Below are 13,429 nucleotides of genomic sequence, written 5' to 3'. Positions count from 1 at the left end.
AGTAATGAGAAGCCCAATTATATAGTAACAGTTGTGGTAATCCACTTGATGAAAAAGAATATAGCCATTAAACTTGTAATCATGAAAATCATATTAGCAATTTAGTAAATAAAAAAGCAGAATCCCAAAGCATATCCAACTTTGTTTAATGTAAGTGCATATATATGTATTTGTGAGTATAAAAAATTTATGTACATTACATATACACATGACAAAACAAAGACGTGCTTTAATTTTCTGTGATGTTACAATTCTACCAAAACAAACCAACAAAAACAATACAAAGCTAGCTTCATGAGTTGCACTTTCTGGATGATCAAATCCAAACCATCTAATTATTATTTAGTTTAATGAAATCTCTGAAATAGTTTACAAAATAAAGATAAATTAAAAAGTAGCAATACAACCTCAAAAAGCCATGTTAACTTTTAGTTTCATGGCACAAACATTAGCCTAAATTACCTAGAAGAGCCCTTTAATCATAGAAACACAAAATTACTTAAAATCACAAAGCATTTATTGTTGAAGCAAAACCATCCAAACTGGAGAAACTCCCCAGTATTATTCCTTACATACCAGTACCACTAGATAAAGCTTGTTCTGTGTTTTTTTACAATACAAAAAAAAAAAAAAAAAAAATCAGGGGTGCCTGGATGGCTCGCTCAGTTGGTTAAGCATCCAACTCTTGATTTTGGCTCAAGTCATGATCTTGGGGTCATGGGGTCACACCTGTGTTGGGCTCCATGCTCAGCAGAGTCTGCTTGTCCCTCTCCCTCCCCTCACATGCACGCTCTCTCAAATAAATAAAATCTTAAAAAAAAAAAACCAATATAAAAAACTAAATACCTTCCAAGTTTTTAAGAAAAATTACACTTTTTTGTGGGAAGGGGGAATGAGATCAGAAGTTCTTATTAATTTGTGCTCTCCAGTGGGGGAAAAGATGACATGTAATGCCTTCCCAGTTTTTTATGCCATCAATAGGATAAAGTCTATAATCTACATCATGGCCCACACCTCATCAAGAAAGGACTGCTGACATCTCTAGCCTCACATCCCCCACTGTACCTTATTAAAATAAAAATCTCAGGGCAGAATAAGGTACAGTGTTTATAATATCCTCCTCCATTTTGATTTTATTCTAAATTTGAAAATACATGCTTTGCAAAATTAAAAATAAATAAAAAATAATAATTAGTCAATGCTTTCCTTCCCTCCTTACCTCCCAGATAATTCCCGTAGATTAAAGTTGGGAATGGTCCACTATAAAAATTAAATAATGTTACTTAAAGAAAGGATTATTGGCTATCATTTTATACTTTATATTTCTTTTCCTAATAATAGGCAATTGTACTAAATGCCAACGACTATCATTTTTGGAATGAGATATTCTAGTGCCCTTTTAATTTTTTTTTATCATCATGTGGTATTTCAACCACACACTTAAATGACAAGTGGTAAGTTTACAAGAACAAAAATAATCTATTTGGGATGTCCTAGATCTGGACTCTGATTTCAACTCTGTGGCAAACTAGTTTATTTTAGCTTAACCAAGTCATTTAGTCTCTAATCTCTTTCCAATACCAAGGTTCCTTACAGGCCTAAAACTTAACTATTACTTTTGTTGTTCTGGACTTTATATACCATTAGTGATGGCAGTAATCAGCTAACTAAGGCTCTTTGTTGATGATAGTTAAAACAACCACTAATCTACCTTACTATCTCATCAGCTAGCTCATATTCCTTTATGTTTCTAGAATATCTCAAAAGTCTGTCAAATAAATGCTTCGCTGAATAAAAAGGTATAATGCACTGAGGTATCTGGCTTAACATGGCAGATAAAAAAGATGCATTTATCTTTATTTCTCTCCAAAACCCCACTGAAATGACCAAAAACAAAACAAAACAAAAAGACAAATAAAGGAAATGAGAAAAGAGCAGACTCAAGATGTCAACATTCAGAAGTAGTGAACAGACAAGACCTGAGAAAGCAGACCTATACCACAGAGGAAAAATCTAAATGCTAAGACTGCCTAATAAGATTGATAGAAAGCTTACAATTCTGTTGGAAACTTGAGAAGACGAGGATCCCTGGGTGGCTCAGCAGTTTAGCACCTGCCTTTGGCCCAGGGCATGATCCTGGAGTCCTGGGATCGAGTCCCACACTGGGCTCCCTGCATGGAGCCTGCTTCTCCCTCTGCCTGTTGTCTGCCTCTCTCTCTCTCTCTTTGTGTGTCTCTCATGAATAAATAAATAAAATCTTAAAAAAAAGAATTAAGAATTACTGATACTTGATTTGTAAAGAATTTTCTTAGTTATCCACATATCTTGCATTAATTCTTAACTTTCCTTTTTTTTTTTTTTTATAGATTTTATTTATTTATTCATGAGAGACACAGGGAGAGAGAAAGGCAGAGACACAGGCAGAGGGAGAAGCAGGTTCCCTGCAGGGAGCCCAATGTGGAACTTGATCCCAGGACTCCAGGATCAACCCCTGGGCCGAAGGCAGGTGCTAAACCACTAAGCCACCCAGGGATCCCCAGTATTCTTAATTCTGAGGGAAGGGAGATGTGGTTGTACATGAAAGAAAATATAATAACAGTGCTCTAAAAGCTCAGCTGTGAACAATATTTTCACAGTCATAAGACTATAAATGTAGAAAAATAGTTTAAATAAGTACAATAAGTATATTGGGAGAATGTGGATAGTGATTGGGATGGTGTATACAAGAAAAATAAAAAACAATATTTAATAACACTTAGGAAAAAAGAGGTATCTAGAGGACATTGTTAAAAGAGTTGAAATGCTTGCTTGTAGAGATTACAACTTTACAACCTATGCCATATGGTTGTTTTCATCAAAATTAGACTATAATAGGGGCGTCTGGCTGGCTCAGTTAGTAGAATATGCAACTCTTGATCTCAGGGTTTTGAGTTTGAGCCCCAAATTAGGTACAGAGATTACTTTAAAAATAAATTCAAATTAAAAATTAGATTATAAAAAATATATATCTATTGCATCCTCTTGCACTAGTAACCGAACTCAGGAAAAAACTGGATTAATCTAGCATGATCTGCTCAGAGAGTCCACTATGGCTGGTAGTAAGTTCCACTTCCTTTGATAAAAGCTTTACCTTTTTGGAAAAGTTCAGATAGTTTTCTCCTTAGGATGCATGATGACATTACGTAAATATTGATTCTGAACTCTCTTCATAATCAAATCAAAGTCATCTTTGCTTCACAGTCCTGCCCACACAATTCCAGATTGGTTTTAGAATTCCTGGAAACTTCACCATTAAATTCTCCTGATAAACTAGCCAAGATGCATAATCCTGCAAGAATCCTCTCTGTGGCACTTCTAAATTTGCCTTATTAACGTGATGCAGACTGTGTGTCAGCGAATGTAGTTGAAGTGCTTGACTCCTACCGTATTTTTGATGGATTATGCTGACAAAAAAAAAATTCTTCCTCAAGATCTGTTAAAGCTGTTTAATCTCAACAAACTCTGAGTTAGAACCATACTCAAAAGAAATAATTAAGAAAGGCTTTAATTCCAAAAGAAATTTAAACTACAATACTACTAAGAACAAGAATTTTATACTTATTTGTAGTTTTTTCAAGAAAATTAAAATGACTTATTGCTGGAATAATTTTATTTTATTTATTTTTTTTTAAGATTTTATTTATTTATTCATGAGAGAGAGGCACAGACACAGGCAGAGGGAGAGGCAGGCTCCATGCAGGAGCCCAACGTGGGACTCGATCCCGGGTCTCCAGGATCACGCCCTGGGCCGAAGGTGGTGCTAAACCGCTGAGCCACCTGAGCTGCCCTGGAATCATAATTTTAAATTAAACCCCTCTACACATACTGTGGACGCAAAACAAAGGATACAACTGTTGCACACCTGTGAAGTGTGCATCTCTAACTGAGGGAGGAAAGTATTTTGTCAGATCTACAGCTTACTTTTTTTTGTTGAGATTTATCTATTTATCTATCTATCTATTTATTTATTTATTTATGAATGATAGACATGGAGAGAGAGAGAGAGAGAGGCAGAGACACAGGCAAAGGGAAAAGCAGGCTCAATGCCAGGAACCCAACGTGGGACTCGATCCCGGGACTCCAGGATCGTGCCCTGGGCCAAAGGCAGGCGCCAAACCGCTGAGCCACCCAGGGATCCCCTACAACTTACTTTTAAATGGTGCAAACACAGACAGACATTTGCACACTCCCACACAAATGTACACACATCTCCAAGGTATAGAGCATATGGGACAAATTGGGTGTAGAGATTAACTGCTGGTAAATCTACGTTAATAGTATATTGTGGATAATCACCATCCTATTCTTTTGCTTTTTAGTAAAATTTTAAAAATCTTCTTCAGGGGCACCTGAGTGGCTCAGTGGTTGAGCATTTGCCTTTGGCTCAGGGCGTGATCCCGGGGTCCTGGGATCAAGTCCCACATCGGGCTCCCTGCGTGGAGCCTGCTTCTCCCTCTGCCTCTCTGTGTCTCTCATGAAAAAACAAAATCTTAAAAGAAAAACAAAAAAACAAAAACAACTTCTTCAAACAAGGTTGGAAAAAATTAAAACAAAAGTTTAAACAATATCTGTATTATATAAGTGCTCACTATGTATCAACACTGTATTAGGTAATTATATACATTATCTGAATTATAGCTTCAAAACAAATCTGTAAAGTAGATATTATTATTAATCTCATCTTAAAGAGGGTAAAACAAAAACAACTTGGAAAGGCAATATGACTCCAGGACTCTGACTTTTAGTCACTTGGGAAAAGAGAGTAATGACATGACTTCTAAACTTGTTTGTTCTGCCCAAAGACCCTACAAAATAACCAATGTATAGGAAAACCTTAACAATGTTGTAAAAGCATAATACATCAGTTTTTGTTTCATTAGTTGGCATGGTTTTTGGCTGATACAAACTTAGTTCTACATGTTCAAAATGTTACAATTACTAATAAACTATGAATAAACAAGTAACACTTGATTTTTTAATGCCTTCACTTTCAACTAGAGAATAAATACTCTTAAATTTTATCTTAAGCTTATATTCTTTCAGATGAATGATTTTCAAAAATTTTTAACACAGCAGAGGGGCATCTGTGTAGTGCAGTTGATTGAGCATCCAACTCTCGGTTTCCATGCAGGTCATGATCTTGAGGTCATGGAATCAAGCCTCAAGTGGGACTCTATGCTGAGTGCAGAGTCTGCTTAAGACTCTTTCTTCCTCTCCCTCTGCCCCTCTTCACCCTCTTGTGTGCGTGCTTCCTCTCTCTCAAATAAAATCTTAAAAAAAAAAAAAATTTAACTCAGCAGAATGGTATCTTTTAAACAAAATCTTACTGAAAACTCAGTATATAGGTGAGAGCCTAACTCCTAACTCTTCCTTTCCTATCCTAGGAAATAAGGACTCTTAAGACCTAGTGGGATACAAAATGGAACCAAGGGTTTTAGAAAATACGCATCTGTAAACTGTTAATGATCACAACTGCCAAACATGGAACTGACTGGTAAAAGCTGAAGTTACAAATTCCAGTTTAAATTCATTAGTGATAGATAGGTCATTCAGGTAAGGAAAGAACAGTATGCAGAGATTTTGTCATGTACACCTTATTTTAGTCACAGAAATAAGTATCTTATTTTAGAAGCCAAGGAGGAGGGTGTTAAAGGACAAGCTGCTACCCTTGGCCAATTTACCTTCGTCAAAAACATCCTCCTGTGTTAATGTACTTTTACATATTTCGTCAGATACAAAAGATGAGAAAAAGCAAAAAAAATTAATTCTTCGTGCCTCCATTTCCTTATTTGCAAGTAAAAAGATTCTCTAACAATGTCCTATTTCATAAGGATAATATGAAGATTATTTTTATGAAGATTATTAAAACTATATGCAAGACTGTCTAGTCTAAGGGGTCTCCCATTAACATAGGTACATACCTATTAGGATGTGAAAGAAATATATTTATTCTTCCAACTAAGAAGAAAAACAAGCCATTATTTTTAGACTATAATAAATGTAGACAATATTTTCTTAACTCTGGAGGAATAGAATCATTTACATCTTTTTTTTTTTTAAGATTTTATTTATTTATTTATTCATGACAGACGGGGGGGCGGGGGGGCAGAGACACAAGCAAAGGGAGAAGCAGACTCCATGCAGGGAGCCTGACGTGGGACTTGATCCTGGGTCTCCAGGATCCGGCCCAGGGCTGAAGGTGGTGCTAAACCACTGAGCCACCTGGGCTGCCTAAATCATTCACATCTTGATGTTTACATGGTCTTTCTAGGCCTGATTCAGCAGAATACTCAAAATTTTAAAAAACTCCTCAAAATAGCCCCCATGTTTCTCAATTAATAAAAGGCAATCTGCACATCTATTTCCATTCTATCATGTCTTTCTACCTTTTATTCACAATCATCCTTCATCAATCTTCCTTTCTCAAATCCTCAAAAATCCCTTATCTACTGAGGCAATATACACAGGGAAGACTCCACAGATATAATCTTCCCATTGAGAAACAGGCAAAGACCACAAAGAAGCAACTCTTAAAAGAAGAAATATAAATCAATGTATAAAGACATTTTGTGAACTTATACACATTTAATGAGACACCATTTCCCCGTATCAGACTGGCATAGATCAAAAGATTCTAAATAATGTTCAAGGCTTTTGAAAGGGTAGGGAAAGAACCACCTATGCAAACACAGGCAGAAAGTAAAGAGAAATCATCTTTCTAGGGGGCTAACTTACAATATGCAACAAAATCACAAATATGTATATCCTTTGACTCAGAGTGTATATTTTCAGGATTTATCCTAAGAAAATAATCACCCAAGTTTGTACTACAAGGATGTATTATAAGCATCTATAAGGATGCTCAATATAGTATTATTTATAATATGAAAAAACAATTTATATACATATATAAATTGGCTAAATAAATTACAGAATAACTACAGACATTAAAACTGAATGATCTAGGGGCGCCTGGATGGCTCGTCAGTTAAGCATCTGACTCTTGATTTCAGCTCAGGTCATGATCTCCAAGTCGAGAAATGGAACCAATATAGGGCTTTCACACTGAGTATGGAACCTGCTTAAGATTCCTTCTCTGTCCCTACTCCCCTATCTCATGTGCATGTGCACACTCTCAATCTCTTAAAAAAAAAAAAAAAAAAGAATTACCTATATTTAAATTAAAATGAGAAGTCTGTGCTATAATAAGTGATAAAAGTAGGTTTATAGTACAATTTGATTAATTTCCAAATATGTCCTGATATACATTCTAGAAAATTAATCACATAAAAATAGTGGTTATCTTTGGAGAAACTTTTTTTTTAAGATTTTATTTTTAAATAATCTCTAAACCCAACATGGGGCTCGAACTCACAACCTCAAGATCAAGAATCGCATGTTCTGCTGACTGAGCCAGCCAGGCGCCCCTGAAGAAACTTCTAAAGTAAAATTTAAAAGACTCTTCTGACTTTTTAACCTCTTTCCTCTTCAAGCTCTTTCTCTTCCAGCATCCCTTAAATGCATCTTTCTCCCACTCATACAAACTCCATAAAGTATCATCTCGTCCTCTGGGACTGCGTGTCCACAAACACCTACATGATGATGATTTCCTAATTCCTATCCGAAGCCTAAACTTTTCTTAGTCTCAGACTCACATTTTTGTTTATGTGCTACATACCCCTCGAATTCAATATCATCACCTACTTTAGTCCTATATTTCCTATTTCCATTAAAAGTTTCCTCATTCACTTGGTCTCTCTAAGCTGGCAAACTCATTTCATCTTTGAAAGCTTCCCCTCAAATACCTGGTGGTTCAAATCCTGCCTACAATCTACTTCTGAAATTTCTAATTCATCCCTTCCTCTTCATCTCACTGCCATTTTCAGAGCTAAGAGCTAAGGCAGGCCTACCCATTTCTGATTTAGAGTAGAAAGCCAAACAAACATTTCTTAAGTATCCATTAACATTTCTAAAGTACACATTATATGCCATACCCAGTAAAAGGAGTCGAGAATATAAAGATTAATGAAGCAAAGTACTACCAATCAAGCTAATCTTGAGGCAGAGAGATGGAGGAAGATAATACAATGTGACAAATTCTACAATTAGAGCAAAATCCACAAGAATGTCAATTTCTTTCCTATCTGATCTAATTAACTATCTGAATTATCTTTCTATCTAGAATACAAACCAGATCATGTCACTCTTTCTGTGATGATTCTACTCCACTGCCTATAGGATGAAGTGCAAATGCTTTAATACCATCCAGACACTTCACAATCTGGTCCTAACCTACTTAATAGGCTCATCTATTACTTTTCTTTTACTTCACGTCTGTTAATGCAGTCATGTGTAACTAGCAGCTACTCCGATAATGTTTTGCGCTACTACTGCTGTAGAGCCCTTTTTCCTTGGGCCAACCAGTGGAAGTCCTGTCCTACTCTCAAATAATACTTCCTTCTTGAAACCTTCATTAACCTCTGCCAATACAGTTTTTATATAATCTACTATAATACCTACCAATTCATATTATAATTTGTTTTCTTCTGTCACTACACTGTGAGATTGAGATTCTTTTTTTTTTTTTTTTGAGATTGAGATTCTTAAGGACAGAAACTACATCATGTTTATTATATCTTTCCCAAAGTTTAGTAAGATAGTAATTACTGAAGAAATATCTGTTAAATGGATGATGGGGTAGAAACAGGTTTGTAGAGATTAAAATGTACTAATCACTGTGTTATTTTCTTTGTTTCTCTATCTGGAATCCAGAGCTCTACCTAAATCCAAGTGGTACTAAGGCCACTACCTCCCACCACCCTCAGATGCTAGGAGTCTGAAGGAGGCCATGGGTTTTTCATTCTTCCTAATTCATCTGGCCATCTATCCATCCATCGCACAGATTAACAACAGTAAATAACACATAGAATCCCCACCCTCCATTGGGGTTATATTCAAGTAAGCAGGGATAATTAACAGGTAAACAAATACAAATAAATCATTTCAGGTGGTGATCAATGTGATTAAAAAAATAAATGTTTGATGAGATAGAATACAGCTAGGGGAGAAATGTGCCATTTTAAATGGAGGTGGGGGAGAAATTACCGAAGGTTTCTCTGAGAAGGTAACAAAGGGTAAAGCCTGAAGGATGAGAAGCAACCACTTAAGCAAACTTTGGAAGAATTCTATAGTAGAAGGAACTTTAAGTGTAAAAGTTCTGAAGTAGAAATGCATTTGTCTGTTTGAGGGTCCATAAAAGAATGTGGCTAAAGAAATGAATTTGCAGAAAAAAGTATCGCCTTATAGGTGGTAGCCTTGGTGAAGCCTCCCATCTGTACCTGCTTTGAGTTTGGAATTTCCTAATTTACATCTTCTGTTGTCCACATAATCTCCTACTTATTGATATTACCGCTAAAGAGCAGTGGAATGGACTATATAGCATGCCCTATGTTAGGAAGATATCAAATGATTGTGGAAGTACCTTTCTGGTTTCTGTTGCTAAGAAGTATTCCTAATGTCATGACAATATGGTCCTAGGGCTAATGAAAAACTGATAAGCACACAAGACTAAAACCACTTCAGAAGAAAGACAAGTCTTTCTACTGACCACAAGGCAAGCCAAAACGAAAACTACCAAATTATCCTAAATTCATATGAGGAAATAAAATACAACACTCTACTACTGTGAAATACATATGGGCTACAAATTTATCCTTTTAACTCAATAAGTTTTTCTATTCCTACGTAATCTTAAAGATCATATAATATGAAGCCAGACTTAAGTAATTAAGACATTTCCAGTTTTCACTTAAGTTTTTTCTCACCATTAGAGAAATCAAGCACTTTTATGATGTTCTGAGAAAGCAAGAATTTATATGCATCAAACTGCCTCTCAGTAGTAATTCTGTGGATGTTTATGTCATAATCTATTTAATTCAAGTTACTACTGTGATGTTAGAGCAAAGTCAATCCATTACATAAATGAATATTCACAAAACTAGCTGCTAAAACAACTCAGTAGTTGCTAGGAACTCAAGCAGTGTGAAATTACACATCTTTTCTCCTATTCTCAGTAGCATCTGCTAGATTTGCTAACTCGAATATCACTAAATATAAAAAGCCTTCCATTACACTAGCCAGGTCTTAAAATCCCAGGCTGCTGGCCTTCTACCAGCAAAAATAAATTCATACTCAGCATCCTTAAATTCAATTGTGCACCCAATGATCTCTCACCAGTGTAGTGATGCTTCCCTGAATATCTCTATGGGGGATTGGAGACAACATTTTTTCCTTCTCTTTTTGCAGATCAGAAGTAGCAGAAGTGACAAACAATAATCATCTTACCTCACACGCTCCTATTTCCCCAGGGGCCAGAGTCTCTTACAACGGGTCTTCATAATAACCCATACCCATAACAGCTATGGAGAAAGGGCAAACACTTTAGCCTAAAAGGGAACCTCTTTACATTCTCCATGGGGCTGTCCAACTTCATAAACTTGTAAGATCTTTCATTTTCTCTTCCCAATTCACCCAGGGAAGAGCATTAAAAAAATTTATAAATACCTATTGTATCTTCTTCCCCATTTCACATCTTCAAACTGGTTGGTTTTGTAATTTTCATCATTATAGTCATAGATTCATACTTGAAATTTAAAAATCCATTTCCTTGGTTGGGAAATAAAATTGTATTTCTCCCTGGAGTTCTAGCTCAATCCTGATGTTGGTATTTCGAGGAAGAAATGCAAACATATTATCAGCTGGAAAGCCTCTCTAAACAGGATATATATCCTTACAGACTAATCTAGGCATTATTCCGTAAGGATTTACCCCCTATCAGGGGGAGAGTGTAAGGCCTTACTCCCTTCTCAGAGTATGGTTCAAGGACTAACAACATCTAGGTCACCTAAAGTTTGTTAAAAAGAATTTAAGGCTGTACCTTTTAGACCAATTAAATAAAAATTTTCACTTTATTGATATCTGTATGCAGATCTCTCTACATCATAAAATCTCAGAATTGGTGGTAAATTTACAAGCCTATCACACACAAACAGAGGTGAACCCAGGATACAACTATAACTGATAATGACTTTAGTCTCCTTCACAAATTCTTTAGTTTTTATAATGACAGGCCCTCCTTAAAGGAATTTCTCATGAAATTATAACTGATTGTCTTAAAACACACCAAAGCTAATTATAGCTGTTGCTGGTGGTGGTGGTGGAGGAAGCTGCTGATATAATCAAGTTCTTACCTAATCTGAGCTCTCCGAAGTTCCCACACCCTATCTTCTTGCCAACCCTGAAGTTGGGTCCCACCATAAGAACCCCAGAGGATGTTGAGGAGCCAGATGGTCGGGAACAGTGTGTACTCCTTTGTGCCATAGGTTTAGTTGTCCGTTGTCTTTCATCCTTCTCCCTACTAGGATGGTCCATGATCCTACACGACAGCGTCTCTGCACGAGTAGCCTCAGTCTGTATACCTCTCTTCAATACAAAAGTATGTCCAAATAAACCGTAGTCAGAGAAAAGTAAGGAGATCTTTTGGCACCATATTTATGTTTCTAATGTATCTCCACGAGATGAAAAATCATTGATTTGTTCTTGTAGGACATGTAGTCTGTGGATCTCAAGCACAGGAGGATATTTTGTAACCTAGGTAAAAATCAAGAAAACACACAGTTAAAAATTAAATTTTAAAACAAATTCAGAAAGTTACCACTAATTAGAATGGATCCTATCCAAAAATGAACAAAGTAGATAGTTTCCTGAAATGGGTTTTGGTTTTATATTCTCCAACAGTTTAACCATCTGGGCTAGTTATTCATCTGGTAACATAAGCTCAATAAGTGCCAGACCATGGCAGCTAAGGGAACACACAAGCCTTTAATATAAAATGCTGTCCTTGGGGCACCTGGGTGGCTCAGTCGGTTAAGCAACCAACTGTTGATTTCAGGGTCATGAGTTCAAGCCCTGTATTGGCCTCCACATTGGGCACGGAGCCTATTTATATACATATATACATAAATAAATTCTGTTTTCTAGTACTGTACATATGACCCACAAGAAAGCTATTTGCTCCCTTTTTCATCACCGGCCAACAGAAAGATACAGTGCGGTTAAGCCTAGTTAAAAAAACTGAGGACAACTGAAATCTCTTAACTTTGGACAGAAGGTACTTACTACCATCTCCCTCCATCCCCACCATTTATCAAGCACAGACATCAACAACATAATCGAAAACAAGTTACTGATGACACAGACTTCTATAAAAGACTTCCCAAAACCCTAGTGGTACTAAGCAGTCCTAGACTAAAGCTTTGTAACTGTATCTAATATCCTTCAATTATCTTTGTTGTTTACTAAAAGTCCTTCAAATAGTATTAGGAAGAAAAGGGAAATAAAATGTTTTAGGTAGTCCTATCTGAACCGATGTATGTGTCCATGTATGAGAAACTGTCAGCCTATTCTTTCTTCCCTTGCCTTATAAATTTGAGGACAGGAAAAAGATGTATCTTAACCTATCCAAACAATTTCGAGTATTCAGCTAACTCCCAAATTTTCATAAACTATCACTAATGTAATAGTTTCATTTATAAGATTTGGAAAACTGTACTACCTTATCTATTACTCTTCATATTTTTCATATGTGCTCACTCTAACAGATGGAGGTTATTTTTATAATGCTGGTCATTAACTTTCTCCATTGCACCTAAACTCACGAAACATTAGGTAGAGTAATCACATACAGCCTTCATTATCCATATATACTTGCATGTAATAGAAAAACATACAGTACTTGCCAGGTTAGAAATCTGCACAGTCAAAAATCGTGTTCAGCTGAGAAAAGGATGTAAGTATAAGATACTAATTTAAGATATCCCAATTTTCTAATCTATGCATGGGACATAAGCATGATCTAATCTATAATTACGAAAGATGAATAATATTTAACACTACTAGTATATGGCACCTCGTCTCAGAAATCAAACTAACTGAACAATTAAATTTTTCAAAATCCTTTATTTATCACCACCCATTGCTCAAAACTATTTTCTACTTCCCAACTGCAAACTCTTTAGCTTGTCATTGGAGTCCCTTCATTATTAAACTCCTTATTTAAATTCTTGTATTAAAAAGTTACCACATATGGGCACCTGGGTGGCTCAGTCAGTTAAGCATCTGCCTTTGGCTTGGGTCATGATCCCAGGGTCCTGGGATTGAGTCCTGCATCAGGCTCCCTGCTCAGCGAAGAGTATACTTCTCCCTCTCTCAGTCCCTCGCCCCTGCTTGTCCCTCTCTTCTTTCTCTTTCAAATAAATAAATAAAAACCTAAAACAAAAAAAAAGTTACCACACAAACACAAGGAGCCTCCACTGTTGGCCCTTATACCTAG

General features: G+C 36.2%; 1 protein-coding gene across 1 annotated transcript in view; it reads right to left on the bottom strand.

Annotated features, from left to right (window-relative positions):
- The window catches only part of CSNK1G1 (casein kinase 1 gamma 1), a 177,186-nt gene that overhangs the window by 97,293 nt on the left and 66,464 nt on the right, over positions 1–13,429 (bottom strand). Inside the window, exon 3 of the mRNA XM_041731455.1 lies at positions 11,289–11,688. Within this exon, the coding sequence (XP_041587389.1) occupies positions 11,289–11,469 (181 nt within the window). The 5' untranslated portion in view covers positions 11,470–11,688. The remainder of the gene's footprint in view (positions 1–11,288; positions 11,689–13,429) is intronic.

Source organism: Vulpes lagopus, chromosome 2 (assembly GCF_018345385.1).
Source record: "Vulpes lagopus strain Blue_001 chromosome 2, ASM1834538v1, whole genome shotgun sequence".
In the NCBI taxonomy this organism is placed as follows: Eukaryota; Metazoa; Chordata; class Mammalia; order Carnivora; family Canidae; genus Vulpes; species Vulpes lagopus.
This window is presented reverse-complemented; position numbering and strand designations above follow the sequence as displayed.